Genomic DNA, 17638 nt, shown 5'->3' on the forward strand with positions numbered 1-17638 from the left:
GTAAAATGTTAAATTTTTGGTAATTAGGAAAAGGATTTTTTTTTTTAGGAAAAGGATTTTTTTAAAGAAAAAAGGTCTTTTGTCTTTTTCAGAAGTGTACCATTATTATCATTTTATGTTTCTTAAGATCATAAAATCCTTGATGGCAAGAACCATGTCATGTGCTGATTATACATCTCACATTCGATAGAAGAAAATATATAACTCATAAATATTTTAACAATTTAAATATTCTAAATTTAGTTGATACAACTCATCATTTTCTATAGCAGATGCTTTTCTAAATATATTAGAGAAAAATATATTAGAGAAAAATGTATATATTAAATACATTGATACCTTAATGTGTCATACCTTCTGATTAATCATGGAAAAAACATTCTTACACCCCCCCCCCCCACAGTAAAGTCTAGGGAGAATAAAATCATACCATGTCTTTTACAATTATATATTTAATAAAAAACATGTGATGATGATATTAGCAGTGTTTTTCTATACCCCAGTCTTTTTTTGCTCATTCTAGATAGGATAAAATTTACCCTTAATTTGATGATTATTGAAAATCATGTAGGAAGCCAAGGTGGACTAGAAGATCCAGCTGACCAGAGTCCTGTGAACAAAGACACAGGGGCAAGGAAGAACTGAAATATATTTGTATAACGGTAATAGAAAATGTTTCTTGAAAAAGTATTATACGGGAAGTCTTATAGCGTAATGAGACTGTGATTCAAACAGATGTGGAATTGAATCATGATACACCATAGGCAAAATGTTCATCACTAAAGTTTTGATTGTTACCTATGATTATAACGGGGTTTTTTTGGGAGTATTTGATATAAAATTCACAGCTTAGTCTATGGCATTTTCCAATTTATACTAAGCCCTAACACTGTTAAAAATACAGAAATACAAAGTTATTATAAATGATATTGAGAAAAATGTTAAAAACAAATTAGAAGATAAAACAAGACCATATAGGGATCCCTGGGTGGCGCAGCGGTTTGGCGCCTGCCTTTGGCCCAGGGCGCGATCCCGGAGACCCGGGATCAAATCCCACATCGGGCTCCCGGTGCATGGAGCCTGCTTCTCCCTCTGCCTGTGTCTCTGCCTCTCTCTCTCTCTGTGTGTGACTATCATAAATAAATAAAAATTTAAAAAAATTAAAAAAAAAAAAAAAAAACAAGACCATATATAACATACTGGAATTCACATACAGAGATAGGTAGAGTAAAATTTTGAATAGCAACTGTTTTTACTCTCAGAAAATGCAAGTAAATACCAGATCTTACTACTGGTACTTCATACATCACTCAAGTGGGCTTTACTACAGAATTCCTGTTTTCTAAACTGGTTTTCTATAGTCAGACTTTTATCTCACTCAGGCTTAAGCATACTTTGGGTTTTGTTTTTTACCCTTCTTATCTAAAATACTAAAAACCTCCTTACATTTCTAGGATCTTACATTTTACATTGTACGATTGCCCAGACTTTTTATAGGATCTTACATTTTGCATTGTACGATTGCCCAGACTTTTACAAAAATGAATTGTTGCAAATTCTCAGCTTTGCTCTGTTATACTTTCACACTCTTTTTACTAACAAAGTATTTAATGAAAGTTAAATGTAAGGTAGTATAATGAGAATTATAAAGAAAATATTAAATAAGCAAACAGGCCTTCTAACTTGAAGTTTGAAATATTTTATTTTCCAAATAATTAACTTTCTAATTGTTGGTTCTCTGAAATGTTATTGGGAGAAAACTTGCCCTGAAACTTGACTTGTGTTAGGTAAACTTTGTTTCTTTAGTTGCTATTTATAAACAGTTTTTAGTAATTTCTAGCCTGTACCTTTAATTCCAGTGTTTCTAAAACATCTGTTAGATAAAGCTTAGCATGATTTTATGAAGAAAATATGCCTGTAAGTTTATATTGTTTAGATGTTTTTCATTTGGCTCTCCTATAATAGCAACCATGTCTTCTAGTTCTTAGCAGAATGCCTTATACAAAAACCTACTAAATATTGATTTTTAAGTTATAAATCTATTAATTGTTGTTTTAATCTGTTCTTGGTTAAATATAAGTTAAGGGCATCTATAAAAAATTAATATATATAAAAGTGGTGCTAATGTGACTGGAAGATAAGTCATCAGAGAACTCTGTAACCTTCCCTTAGATCTTTATATGCCTCATTTCTTAGAGTTTGCTCTCAGGTCAATCGTTACCTGCTCAGAGTAGCTATTTCTCTAACCACCCATATCTCACACGCCTCAAACTCCTGTTTCCCCTTTCCAGGCCCACATTGCATATCCCTCTCCCCTTGAAGCCTTCCCTGATTCTCCTGTTTCCCCCTCTTCCTGAAGAATGAATTCTTCCTTCCTCTATCCTCAAATTAATTAATTTGTTCAGTTAATTGTTCAGTCACTCACTCAAGAAATAATAGGAGCACCTTACATCAGTCCTCTGTCCACTGTCTTTTTTTGTGTCCTTATTATCAAATTATTGTTTGCCCCCATTAAAATGTAAGCTTCCTAAGACCAGAAACCTGTCTGGTTTGGGGGGGGGTTGGTGTTTTGTTTTGTTTTGTTTTGTTTTCCCTGCTGAAACCCTTGTGCTTAAACTAGTGCCTGGCACATATGAAGGTGCTTAATATTTGTTGAAGGAATGAATGGAATAAAAAAAATACATATACTTTTGTGTTTAAAGATTTATTTATTCATGAGACACACAGAGAGAGGCAGAGACACAGGCAGAGGGAGAAGCAGGATCCTCTCAGGGATCCTGATATGGGACTCGAACCCGAGACTCTGAGATCATGCCCTGGCCCAAAGGCAGATGCTCAACTGCTGAGCCACCCAGGCGTTCCCTCCTTTCTTATTAAGGTGCTAAAAGTTAGGATTTTTTCTCTGCTGGTAGATCATCCTTTATAGGTGATGTTCACCTGAGTGTATTCCCCCTTTTCTTTTCCTTCTGTTGATTGCTTAACCATTAGAGGTAGACCTTGAACTTGTAAAATCCTAATCTATCCCTCTATAGAAGGTCTGTAGCCTCTAATCTTCAGGGATATGTAGAGAATACCATAGTTCTTTCTTAAGAGTGAAATTGAAGTAGTTACCTAATTGACCTTGGCATCAGGATTTTGATCTTTTGCCTAGGGCATCTCCTATTCCTATCCTCAGTTACAGTACACTGCAAGATTGTGGGCTTAGGCAATAGCTTTGGAACTACTCTTCTCCATTCCACCCACTGGGTCAGGGCTTGGCCACAGGCCAGTCTCAAAAAGACCTAAGGCTTTACAAAAGCTATTGAAACTTTTATTTCTAGGCCCTGAACAAGACTTTCAGTGGGGGGGGTGTAACCAAACTCTTAAGAACAACATTCTAGAGGACTTTTTAGCTAAAGATGTTAACATAATCAGCAGAAAGTATTAGACCAATAAGAAGAATGCTAAAAGAAACATAAAACTCAGAAAAATGGAGCAGCAGAATATATTTTAAGAAATGAAGGGGGGGGGGGGACTAGATAAACATATTCTTTTAGCCAGAAGTGAGTCATGACTAATGAGTGTAGAATTAGTGCTAGAGTTCTATGCCTGTGTTACGATGCGAAAAAGCCACATATTCCAGAGGAAAAATATACATGATAAACAGCCTGAGTCATCACTTCTAATATTTAAAGTTTTCAAAGTCTCCATAAAATCTACATGGAATTCTTTTTACTTCCTTGTTCTTATATGGGCAGTGCTGCCTTTCCTCAAAAACCAACACACTCAAGATAATAAGAATGGATATGTTGAGTATATTTAACTATGTATTACAATCTTTAAAGTTCCCCTCTATAATATGAATAGGATATGTTCTAAAAGTTAGTCTATAAAACATATCCTGAAGAAACAAATGATAGTTTCCCAGTTTCCCAGAACATCCCATAAAGGCCTATCTAGGTGTCATTAAAGTGCCATTAATACAAAGCCACATTAAACATAAGCAACTCTTTTTAAATTCAAAATAATAATTACCAGGTACTAAAAAAAAGTCGTTTACATACATGCCCTTAATTCTCAAAACACTGTACAATATGTATCGTCTCTCTTTAATGATAAAAAATACCTTTAAAAAAATACTCAAAAGCCTGCTCACGTCATACGTCATAGTGGAGTCAGGATTTGAATTCAGCACCAACTGATTCAAAGTTCTTACTCCTTACCACTAAGCTATCCTACCTTTGTATGTAAAAATATATACTTTATATACTACATAGTATGCTAAATTTTCTATAGAGTTCACACCATCCATTTTAGCAGAATTAAGAGAAGGTCAACATAAGTACCACAGATAAATTTCCATAGGGGCAAAGAAAAAAAAAAAACATTCAATACAATGGTTTACAGTTATTTTTATACTCGGGATTGTCTGGATTTTAGTTTTTAATTATTTGTATAGGTTCCTAAAAATGTATTTGAGGTATACTTAATTTTTTTTATAATTAATAACAGTTCACAGAAGAAAAGCTTGGCCAGGCAGAGAAGACAGAATTGGATGCTCACTTAGAGAACCTTCTTAGCAAAGCTGAATGTACCAAAATATGGACAGAAAAAATAATGAAACAAACTGAAGTGTTATTGCAGCCAAATCCAAGTAAGAAACTTTTTACATTTTCTACCTTACTGACTAATCTGATTAAAATGTAGTGTTTTTTTTTTATGTTAAAAAAAGAAAAACAGGTTTTGATGGCTGTTAGAAAGCAGCCTTTTGGTTTATGGTTTTAGGGTGTTTGGGGTGTGGGTGTGCATGTGTGTGTGTGTGTGTGCACTTTTGGCAAAGAAGAGGGTGATAAACACCTCTTTGTATATCCTCTAACAAATTGGCTAATAGTTTTTCATGCCTTTGTAGAATCCTCTTGAAAACTCAATTTCAGGGAACGGCTTTTGTTTTTGAGAGAAAGAGAGAGTATGCTAGTGCCCCCTCCACCACCCCCTCCCCCAGAAGGAGAGGGAGAGAGAATCCTAAACTCAGTTTGGAGCCCAACTCAAGACCCAATCTCCGGAAACTAAGATCATGACCTCAGCCGAAGTCAGGAGTTAGCATTTAACAGACTGAACCACCCAGGTGCCCTAGGAGTGACTTAATTTTAAGAGTTAAGTGCTATGAGAATAAATTAATCTTCCTTTTTTTTACAGGGGAGAATTATCCCTAAATAATTAAGGGAAAATTATATGGAAACTCACATTTACCAATTATTTATGTTTATATTAAATTTTATATTTTTACATAAATTATTCCATTTGATTTTCAGACCACTCTAAGGTTTTTGAGATCACTCATCTCACTAATTTATCAAGTACGGTACACAACAATTGTTTATTACTTGCAAATCACAAGTTAGCATTTTATAGTGTAGCATAGCTAATTAGAAGTGGAAATTGAGTTAGAGTCTGTTGCATCCACAGTCTTTTCACTATGAGCTTTACACACCAAAACTGAAGAACAAAGACTGCAAATGGTTTCCTTCCTATTTTCCCCAGTGTTGTGAGCATGTTGTAAAATGCCATAAGCTTACTTTTAGATACTAATTTAAGTTCCAAGCTTTAAACTTTGTTGCTGTTCTACGAACCTGAAGCATTATGTAAAATATTAGTAATTCTGTACCATTTTAATTAAGTCATGGTAACCTTTTGAAATAGGCCTTTTACACTTTGAGTGAGGCCTGTTGTCTTTGGATACCATGTGGTATTTCTTACTTAATGTAAAGCTACAAATTACATACCAGGGCACCTTAAAAAAAGTAGTAGACATTTTTCCTTATGTTCCTTGCTCTGTCCAGAATTCTTCACATGAGTAGTCTGTCCTACATGTATTTTTGAATAGCAGACAAACTCATACACAATTGGTAAGCAGAGGAATTTCATTAGTACAAAGTTACAATGGGTCATATAAATACAATTTTAGGTAAGTGTGTTAAGTCTGAAGTAGTAAATAATTGAATTTTTTGTTTGTGCTCGGATTATAAAGTTACATAGGTTATGAGTGGTCAGGCCCAAACCTCTTTCCTGTAAGCCCTGTTATTTTTAGGATATGATTTTCCAGAACCTAGGGTTTTTCAGGAATATATATTACATTATAGCAGCATTAGCCACATGTTTTTTAAGATTTTATATGGTCTATTGAACATTCACTTAAAGTATGCCAGATATTTTATTAACTGAATGAAGTCAGCATAGATTCAACTTTAAACTTTTGACCAAATAGGTAGAAATGCAAAGCTAAGTCTCAGTCAGAAATGCAAAGCTAAGTCTCAGTCAGAAAATGAAATTCTGAAATGTAGTTTAACCTCTTTTAAATGGTTGGTTATGTTTTGAACTGACTCATTTTGGTTTTAACTAATTTAAAGGTTTTAAAATTCCTGCTTAAAAACTTCTTATGCTGCTCCAGAGTCTACCACAAAACTGAGTGTTATTCCAACAACCTATTTTATGTATTATAATAAATGCTTATGCTGACTCATCAAGTGTTTGTGTTATTCGGTCAGCTCACTTTTTTAAGTTTTCAGTGCACAGTATAAAACTTCCACTTGTAGAGGAATTATCTGAGATGCTTAGAGGAACCTATTTTTACCTATTTTTTTTTAGCTTCTCTTTCTATTGTAAATTTGATTTATAGTTAATCATTATTTCTGGAAACTGACTTTAATCTCATTTGTCTCTGAAATACTTCACTATTAGGCAGCAGTGTGTGAATATTTTGTATATTACACTAAATAACATTTATTCAGATTTTACTGGTTTTTTTTCCTTTCCAAGTAAACTAGTGTTCTTCTATTGCTTTTAACCTATCTCCTGTTTTAACTTTATTTTTACTGGTGAAATCTTTTGAGTGAATACATACTGAGAGATTTCTATATATCTTGTATTTTAAACAAAATCCAATTAAGCCAAGACATCATGTTGCTGTTTTCTGTCTGTGACTGTTCCAGGCCTAGGTTCTATTCCTTAAATTCCCATGCCTATATTTAGACTCTAGGAAGGAGAGAAAGCATGTGAGCAAGCAAAAGCATGGTAAAAGTTTTAGAAGTGTGTGACTCTTTGGTTCTAATACATAATTTATAGCCATATTTTCAAAGCTGGAAATCCCTGGTTTTGAAATTGAAATGAACATATGTTAAAAAATCAGACTGTATGAATGGGGTAAAGGTAGCTCACTTAGATAACTAAGTGAATACCAGCACTTTTAAAATCCCATAGAATACTCATCATATCATAGTTTTACTTTAAGTAAATATTTTTGTGCCAAAATATGTTACCAAATTTCTGAAATTTCTTAGAGCTATATAATATTCTAACATAAAAATTAAAAATCATGTATTAAGATATATATACTTTAAAAAGCATGCTAATTTCATGTTTATTTTACAGGGTGGTAAATGGGTAGTAGGGAAAAAAAGACAATTTTTTAAACAGTTGTGCTTTTTTGAAATCATTGATAATTTTAAACCTTTCTCCTAGATGCCAGGATAGAAGAGTTTGTTTATGAGAAACTGGATAGAAAAGCTCCAAGTCGTATAAACAACCCAGAACTTTTGGGACAATATATGATTGATGCAGGGACTGAATTTGGCCCAGGAACAGCTTATGGTAAGCAAAAGGCAAAAAGATCTACTAAAAAGTACCTTTACTTTTAGATTTTTACTACTTAGAGACATCATTAACCTAATGATTTACCTAATATTAGTAGAATACATTTTAACTTCAAATTTTTTATGTTTAAATTTTGGATAAAGTGAGAAATACAGGTCACCAGGAAATATGAAGAGTTCAGTTTAATACCTAATATATTTAAGTATATATTATTAGAATTCACATTTATCTGTTCAGATCTAAAATGTTAAATGAATTCTTCACTTGTACTCCCATTGAATCTTGCAATCTCTGTTATAGTACTTTCGATATATTGTAATTTTTTTTTACATATGTCTCCTCTAGATGATTTTTTTAAAAGCTTTCTTGAGGGCTTATTTATTTTTATAATGAAATGCCTGGCTCATAGTATTTGAGCACACCACTCGTGCTTTCATTACACAATAATGTTAGAACCACAGAAATGTTAACAGTGGTATCTTTGTATATCTGGATTACATTTCATTCCTATTTTCCTCACATAATTCATATTTTCTATTATCATGTTTTATAGTTATGCCAGCTTCGTAGTTGCTGTGTTGACTTTTTAAATGCATTACTCTGAAGCCTTATTATCCCTCAAATCTAATTTTCTCAGACTATAAGACAATTTCAGATTTCTGTAACTTCTTTTCCTATCGTTCCTGGCTAATAATTCTCTTTTTTAAGACTTCTGTAAGAAATTGTTCCTTTTGTGGGTATGAAATGGTAGATAAATGATTTTCATTACTGATTTATAAAATAGTTCATAAATTCTGGAAGAAAATGAACTTAAAGTTTTAATAGTTAACATTATGTCAGAAGGAACTAACCTGCATATCGTATAATGAATGGCCTTAATCCGTTGACTAACTGTTGGATGTACAAATAAAACTTCTACATTGTGGTCTTCAAAAGGTACTTCTTTCAGAAATCTGAAAATGCTTAAAATCTCTATAGTTTTTTTTTTCTAAATTTTAACTATTAATTTTAGAAAAATTTTATACGTTAGACAGGTTTTTTGGTGCCTACTTGTGCCAGAAGCAGTTAGATGCTGGAGGTCATAAAGGTACATGAAAGATACCCAGCCCTTTTTCTTCACCAAGCTGAAGGCCTGGTGGAGCACGAACATTCAAAAGCCTTCTAAATTTTTTCCTTTTTTACTATGTTTTTAATCTGTTTTCATTTGTAGTAATTCTATTGACTGTACCCTGATTATTGGAATTGGGCTTTGTGAATCTATTTATTAATAACTGATAATAGCTAACAATCGAATATTTCAAGCATTGGTCTAAACACTACATATGTATTATTTCCATGAATCTTCACTTATATCCAACTTTATAATATAAATTCTGTGATCTCCACTTTGAAGACAAGGAAACTGAGTCTTAGATTACATAATTCATCTCTGATCATACAGCTAGTAATTCAGATTGAGATCTGTATCCAGACATGAAGCTCTTAACGACTATACTATCTTCCCTGCCAATCAGATCTAATCTCATCCTAACATAGAAGAATTAAGATGCAGAGTTAAAGCTTATTAGAGGTAGAAGTAGATAGAACCTTGGTCTTGTGATTGTTTTTCTTTTTGCTCTATTTTCCACTGTACTTGTCTTATTTAAACATTAAGGTATACCTGTTGCAAAACATGGATTTTTCTTTAACTTAAGATGCAAATTTACAATATTATTTAAAGATTCTTGAGGCCCCTGCATAATACAGAAATAAATTTTGACTTGATCTACTTATGAAACTAGTTTAAGCATTATGCTTTTCTAAACATATCTCCACTGTTTGAGCTGTGATTATAAATTTTTAGTGTATTCTCTTTTTTCCATTTATTGAATTGGTACAGTTAACTATGATAAGGACTTCATGGAACCTCTGTCATTTTCATTTTAGATATTTATAGTCTTAAATTTACTTTTAAAATAAAACTAATAACAGTTTATTCTCTTTGATTTTTTAAGTAAACAAGTGACAACTAACTTTAAAGCAGATCAGATTGCTGATTTTACTTTCTGACATTACCAGAAAATGGTAAAAAAAAATAAAAAAGAAAAAAAAACCCACCACTTTTTTCCTTTGCAGGTAATGCCCTTATTAAATGTGGAGAAACACAAAAACGAATTGGAACAGCAGACAGAGAGCTGATACAAACATCAGCTTTAAATTTTCTCACTCCTTTAAGAAACTTTATAGAAGGAGATTACAAAACAATTGCTGTGAGTTGGAAAATGTTCCCTTTTTTTTTTTTAAGTAAAATAATTTATAGATATAATTACACTTTTTAATGAGTGATTTGCCCTTTAACTGACCGTGTAGATGTAGTAGATTAGAAATTTAATCTAGCTAGTTTCATATTCAACAGAACACAAAACTAACCAAAGTAAAGAACTATTGAAGCTATATACTCCCTTTTTGGGCCCTGCAGTGTTACTGAGATTACTTTACATCAATTCTTGTTCATTACTAGCACTAAGATTTGTAGAGAATTTCCTGGAATTATTATGAAAATATGGCACAAAAATCTCTATAGTTATAGCAATATAGCTATTCATTTAAACTGGAAGCCAGAAACTTAATTACTATATTTCTGGCTGTTCAACTTCCTGTTGTTTGCATCCCTAGGAGTCTGTTATCATCTCTTCACACAGCTGTTTTATTGCTGAAGAAATAAATATAACTTTCTCAAGCCTAATAATTACTTTTTAGTGTGTGTTTTTTTTCTTTTTAAGCATTCGAGTGGAGATCTGGGTATTTTTTTTTCCTTATATGCTTGCAAGATTGTTCTTAATCAAAAAACTACTTTAAACTTTAAATTGCAGATTTCTTATTACAAAATATTCTAGAAACTCAGTGTGTTTACAAGGAATTTGTCTCTGAGTAAAAAGTATTTTGCCTCAGAAAAAGGAAAAACCACCAAGTTAAATTATGACTTAAAAGATATTAGACTGTAGGATGAAATATGATATATGAAATCTGAGAATTAATAAAGGAAGCCGTGAATTTTTATAAACTTACCTATTATTTTGAAGTTCCCATGAGTAATTCCAAGATGCCATGCTAATGTTTATTCATTATTTATTCTATAAATTTGAAATTCCCTTTTGGAGTAGAGTTGTTTTCAGTGCAATGGCACATGAAAGGAGCCTGCCAGTCCTTGAGGTAATCACTTGGGGTATCAAGGAACTTTGACCTAGGCCCATATCTCCTTTACCATAGGCACATAGATAATCTGTTTGAAACACTTTACCAACCTGGGCACTACTGACATTTTGGGTCAAATAGTTCTTTGTTGTAGAAGCTATACTGCATTTTAGGATATTTAGCAGCATCCTGGCTTCTACCCAGTAACCTCTCGCCACCCCCAAAATTGTGACAATCAAGAAGATAGAGCGAAACATTCCCTGATGGCAAAACCGCAAAATGTTAAAATTAGTCTTTTAACATCACTGCCATCTTTCCCAGATTTCCAAGCATCTAGCATGTCTCCATTATTTTAAAAGTAAAAACCATAAGAAAAAGGAGTCAAGTGTCCCTTCATAACAAATTTTGTAATCATTGCTCTTTGTTTATCAGAAGATTCATATATTTAATGGAGAAACATACTTTAAATATATATGTATGCCCTTACTGGAGGTTAGCATCATTACCCTTTATTTTTTTCTTTTCTATATTTATAGAAAGAAAGGAAACTATTACAAAATAAGAGACTGGATTTGGATGCTGCAAAAACCAGACTAAAAAAGGCAAAAGCTGCAGAAACTAAAGCTTCAGTAAGTAGTGGGTTGTTTTTTTTTTTTAATAGAAAACCATCTTAGATTGATAACTTTAAAATTTGTAAAATATTTTACACCTATACCATGCAAACTGCAGTCCATTACTGAGACTAGAATATGACTTTAGGTATTGTTTTTGTATTTAAACAAACTTACCAGAACTTAATGCATCCAAATCACTGCAAAGAAGTCCTATCAACAGGCAGTATTATTTCAGTGATATACCTGTTGCTAAAAAAATAAAAATTTAAGGGCTCCTAAAGCTGTATCATGTTCTTTTAAATATTCTCAGTGATGATGGCAAATATTCTTTTGGGGTAGGTTTATTATATTTGAAATAGGGAAACAAATAGTAATTAAGATGAGAATGAATCAAGTTTGAGATTGCTCATGTGTGTCTTAAACATTAAATTTGACTCCCTTTCCACATGTGAGTCAAATTGACTAAAGGAGTTGTCACCAAGATTAATTCCAAAACCAAACAGTTGGCAGCATTATTAAATTATTATTTCCTATAATTTCATAATCAGGAGAAAATGTTAGGAAAAGTAAGGATCATTTGTAAATAAGTCAAACTTCATTCAAAATGCCTAGAACAAAATCTCTTCATTCAAAATGCCTACATGTGCCCAGTAATGATTGTGGAATGAGAATACTGTCATCAAGTGTCAGTACAAAACTTTCTTTAACAAGCACTATCACAGAATAATGATAATCTACTTTTTTACCTGGAAATTTTCCAGAAAACTTTCAGATTGAACACCATATAAGGTCTTTCGGTTATTCTACATTATTTTACCATTGCTATTAAAAATGTGTGAGAACTGAAGGTAATGGTAGACAAATTTTGAAAGATGTTTCCTTTTGATACATCCAGAAAAGATCCTGACAGTTTTCCTGCACTGAGTATTGTTGAGTACAGATTTTTTTTCCATGAGAGTTTACATTTAAAATGAAAGATTATACAAATGGCTTTACTGAACAATTTCACTTATACACAGCTTTTCTAGAATTTATATATGGCATAAAGCAAATTTAACATAGTCAAATATTTAAAATACTAGTCTAGACAAAAATATACATTTCCTGATGGTAGTTGTGTTCTTTTCCCCTAGATAACCAACTTGTTTTTCTTCAAACTTTATAGCAGTAAGTCTGAAATACTTTAGAAAGGAAAAGTCCTCTTAGTTTATTATTACATAAAGCCTTGAGGCATGCCTATTTTTTTGTGATGTTTGGTGGTGGGGTTTTTTTCTGTATTTTTTGTTTACCTGAAGAATACAGAAAAATAGAAACCACTAGGAATTTGTGTTTGCTTTTTTTCTTCTTTGACACTTTTCCTCTTTCCTAGTTGACAGCTTGAAGAGATTACTGTAATCTCAAATTTTCTTTGTATTCACTTTATAAATTCCCATGGATTGTTTTGTGAGTGGTTATTTCTCTGCAAGTAAGCTTTTGGGACCTGTGCATATCAGCACTTTTTAAAAATTCAAAAAAATAAAAAATAAAAAATAAAAATAAAAAAATAAAAAAAATAAAAAAATAAAATAAAAATTCATTTACTAGTTTCATGTGACCTCTTTTTAAAGTCTGTATTTATCGGGGATCCCTGGGTGGCTCAGCGGTTTAGCGCTGCCTTCAGCTCGGGGCATGAACCTGCAGTCCCGGGATCGAATCCCACATCGGGCTCCCTACATGGAGCCTGCTTCTCCCTCTGCCTGTGTCTCTGCCTCTCTCTCTCTCTCTCTGTGTCTCTCATGAGTAAATAAAATCTTTAAAAAAAAAAAAAAAGTCTGTATTTATCAAATGTTTATTTTATAAAGGCACTTTCCTGAGGAATTCAGAGATAAATAAGGCAAAATCTCTACTGCCCTCAGTTCACAATCTAGTATACTAGATTGAACTTTTTGATGACTTAGCCCTGCCAGTAAAATATTTATGCCTGTACCCAGCATTGCTACTTTACTAACTTGTATTTTATTAGTTAGCTAGCATGTTGAAGAATGGTAAAACAATATCAGAGGCATTTCTCAAAAATACAATTGAATAGAAAGAAAACCTACGTGAATATTTCACAGTGAACAAAAACACAGTTTTGAAAATAGTATAAAACTTATGTCAAAGAAGCAAAGACAAAATTTCTGCATTTAAATTATAAGGCACTGGACATTCATTAACCTAGCTTTAGTCTTACATAAATTCTTTTAAATTATTTTAGATTTCTGTTAATGGGAAGTTAAAAAATCATCTGGTTTCACAGCTCTCTAATATTTAGAGGTTTAGACCTCAGTTTTGGGTATACAAGTGTAGAAAGCGCATCTTCAAGTAAGACAGTATTATGAATGTTCCTCTGCCCACTTAAACATTTCCACAAATGTCTAAATGTTTTTGTTTGTTTTTTGTTTTGTTTTGTTTTGTTTTGTTTTTAATTCATGAGAGACACAGAGAAAGAGGCAGAGAGAGAAGGAGAAGCAGGCTCCATGCAGGAAGCCTGATATGGGACTCTATCCCAGGACCCTGGGATCATGCCCCGAGCCAAAGGCAGTCGCTCAGCCGCTGAGCCACCCAGGCATCCCAATGTCTAAATCTTTAATCTGTAAATTGAGCACCATCATATAACTTAGCCTTAATACAAGAATTTAAAGCTCATTAAAAATACAAGGATTGACATGCCTTTCATATTTCTTCAGTATGCCAAGACCTAGCTGAGACTAACTGAAAGAGAATGTGGTTGAAGGCATCATACGTTCATAAAATAGAAATGATCTTTGAATAGGAAAGTTGTGGATAGGCAGAAGGGCTTTCGGAGGTGAAAATTTAATAAAATTGTAGGTAACTGTGGCAGTTTTTAAAATGATGTGTTTTCCCTAAATGATTCTAATATAAAACCAAGCATCAACCATGTTGTCTTTAAAATTTTGAATCTTTTGAAAAAGTTGAATAGGCACCGCTATGTGAAATTCCATAGAACAGCATAGTTTTGTTTTGTTTTGTTTTTATTAAATAAAAAAACATTTTATCAGCTCTCTTAATACTTGTGTGTTCTTTAATGTGAAGAAGTAATATGTTTCACTGTGTTCATTGGTATAATGTGTTCTTTGTCTCTTACCTATGCACTTAAGCAACTAAACTCAGCTCGCCTTGAAGGAGATAACAATATGGTAAATTTCTCTTACATGCTCAACTTCCTGCATGTAAAATGGCTGAAGGTTTGTTGGCCTACTGTGTTTTCTACATCTTGAGTAAAGTGCCTTCTCTTGCTATTATCTGCCTGTAAAAGTCTAAAGTAATCAAAGCCAATGAATTCATTAGTCCAACAAAAATTACAGGGAATACTAGTTGAAGTAATACTGGAACTTGAAGAAAAGAAATTTTGTGTTCTAATTGGGCAAATATACTAGCTATGCCAAATTCAGATCATAGAATATGAATTTATATATAAATATTTAGTGCCTTTTATACCTAGTAAAAGACAACCATTTAACTGGCATTTTGTATTTTCACATTTGGCAAAGAAAATTAACAAAATTTACTTAGAGAAAAGTGTAAAGTTTATAGATTTACTTTTTCAATATCCTCAATGTTTACCTTAATTTTTACCCAAACTCAACATAGAATTAATTTCTTCTGCAGTTTCAGGCCAAGACATACCACCCGCCCCCTCACCTACCCCTGTATCTCTGTTGTAATAGCAAGGACCATTCCCTAACCAGTACTAATTTACTCAAAAAAGTTGCAGAATAGTGAATGCATTGGGCCAGAATCAGAAATGAGAATTGTTATGTAGTACCCAATATATATATGTTGAGGTTGATTTGGGGAAATTTTTGAGATGTTAGTAATTTTAATATTTAACAAAATAGAAATTCATAAAATCTGAATAGAACCCAAAAACTCATGGCCAATAAAGATTTATAGATGGTAGTGTTTGGCATTATTCTCCTAGATACAGTACTTCCATAAAAGTGGTGTGGAATCTGCAATACAGTTAATAATAAAGTCACAATTAATTGACTGCTTTTATTCCATTAGCATTGAGCTAAAAGGGGGGAAATCCATGTAATAGGGAAGTTTATGTACAGAATATTGAAAATACATTTTTGTTCTAAGCTACTACAATTATTGAAACCCTGGCTAAATTAGAACTTTCCTTAGATAGCAAGAGAATGCATTCATTTATTTCCATTGTCCTATGTGTAGGTGAATGAAAAGTGTGAGACTATTTCAGTCATTGGTAACTTCTTTTATAAATCATAGGTTTCCTTTTATTTTAGGTAAAAATATCCTAAACAATTAGTAAGACTTTGTTTCACTTATTAGGGATTTGTTTTGCTACTGATGTCATCTACTTATAGTAAGATGGGTTTAACTCTGGTAATTTTAAATTCATTATATCTCACATTTATTGTGCCCCAAAGTGGCTCTTTTGTCTATCCTTGCTTTATTTTAGTTTCCTAAAATTCTAGAATTTTAGACCTAAATGAGAATTAGAAATTGTTTAGTCCAAACTTCTCATTTAACAGATGAGAGAACCACAACTAAGAGAGGTTAAGTATTCCCAGTTTTAGAAAACCATTACTTAGTAACTTATAAAATAAGTATAAGATTCAAAAATCAATAGTATTGATATATCTAAAGGCATACTTTCACAGTATGTTAAGCTGTACTGATTTAGTTACTACTATATTAATGTGATTCAGGAAAAGGAAAGTATACTCTTTTAGTTAAAATAATTACATTTTTCTATACTAAGTTGTAGAAAATGTTAAACTCCACAACTTACTTTCATGCTCTATATTTTTCTCTAATTTTTAATGCTGGCTAGATTTGGGCAGAGGAAGTGACAAAAGTAAGTAAATTATTAAACCACAGAATTATGAAACAAGAATTTAATTGTCATGCATTTAGTAAATATTGGACAGCAGCCAGGGGGCCAGTCATGGTCTTTGTTACAATGTCTTATGAAATCTGAAAATTATTTTTAGAAACCTCAGATCTGTTTGCCTAGTAGTAGAGTAGTTCCACAAAACAGTGAAACAACGCTGCAGAGATGTGCTTTGCACATAGTCTGATAAATACTAGGTACAATATTACATTAAGAGTAATCTTTACAATGTCTTGCCAGAAGACAGTTTAAATACTTGGTTTACTTATGTGACAATTATGTAAAATACAGTTTACACCATGTCTTGTATATTCAGTGATTGAATATATGTCACACAAATGAATTTCCTGGGTAATTGAAGCTTGTGCTCTCCAGCACCAGAGCTAAGTCTTCTGTCACTTTATTTGAAGATATTTTCTATTTAACTACTCCACTAAATACAGGATAGCGTATATTTAATTTTATGTATAATTAGGGTATGAATGTGTATTATTGTACTGTGTAACAATTAGATCCATTGTTTGTTTTTGAAATATGTTGTCTCCTCTCTTAGTGTCAGACTCTCACTTCTAGAAGCTGTCCATATGACTGCTACTGTAGTCCCTCTTTCTGTGTGATCATTTCTTATCTTCTCTAGGATAGAAAATAAAATAGTTAAGCAGGAATTTAAGGAATAAGGTTATGACTTCAGTGCAGATTTGTTTCAAATACTACTTAAGGTCTTCAGAAGCATTTTTTTATTTGCTCCTCCTGTTCAAGTCTACCAAAATTTGACCTCCAGATGTGGATGTGGACAGTGCTGAAGATTGAAGGCAGGTGGTAATTGTGGCCTCTGACTCTCCCCCCCCCCCCCCCGCCCCAACATTAACTTTTTATTTTCTGACTTTGTAGGATTGCTGACAGTATAATCTATTCCATGTATAGGTTCTGGGGGTTTTGACTCTGTGAATTGGAAATCCATTGTGAAATTTTTGATGCCCACTCTCATCACCCTTTGTGAAATCCATTTATCAACTTGGTTACAGTTCTCCTTTGGCCTTTGATTCTTTTTCCTGAACCCTTTACCTTGAAAAGAGGTCAGAGATAACGTGGAAGAGAATATAGGTTGAACAATAAAACCAGGGTCTCTGGGATCCCTGGGTGGCGCAGCGGTTTGGCGCCTGCCTTTGGCCCAGGGCGCGATCCTGGAGACCCGGGATCGAATCCCACATCGGGCTCCTGGTGCATGGAGCCTGCTTCTCCCTCTGCCTGTGTCTCTGCCTCTCTCTCTCTCTGTGACTATCATACATAAATAAAAAAAAAAAAAAAAAAAAAAAAA

General features: G+C 32.9%; 1 protein-coding gene across 15 annotated transcripts in view; it reads left to right on the top strand.

Moving 5' to 3' along the window:
- The window catches only part of SH3GLB1 (SH3 domain containing GRB2 like, endophilin B1), a 61765-nt gene that overhangs the window by 6002 nt on the left and 38125 nt on the right, over positions 1–17638 (top strand). For 5 of the 15 annotated variants that reach the window (XR_012034956.1, XR_012034955.1, XM_072834364.1 and 2 more), the window contains 6 exons: positions 4492–4633; positions 7498–7626; positions 9745–9878; positions 11340–11432; positions 14558–14644; positions 16261–16284. Coding sequence is in view for 13 of the 15 variants with exons in the window: in XM_072834364.1 (XP_072690465.1) it covers positions 4492–4633; positions 7498–7626; positions 9745–9878; positions 11340–11432; positions 14558–14644; positions 16261–16284 (609 nt within the window). In the remaining 2 variants the exon portion in view is untranslated. Of the gene's footprint in view, positions 1–523; positions 663–4491; positions 4634–7497; positions 7627–9744; positions 9879–11339; positions 11433–14557; positions 14645–16260; positions 16285–17638 lie in introns of all 15 variants that reach the window. The other 10 variants (XM_072834368.1, XM_072834374.1, XM_072834377.1 and 7 more) reach the window with 7 other exon arrangements.

Source organism: Canis lupus, chromosome 8 (assembly GCF_048164855.1).
Source record: "Canis lupus baileyi chromosome 8, mCanLup2.hap1, whole genome shotgun sequence".
In the NCBI taxonomy this organism is placed as follows: domain Eukaryota; kingdom Metazoa; phylum Chordata; class Mammalia; order Carnivora; family Canidae; genus Canis; species Canis lupus.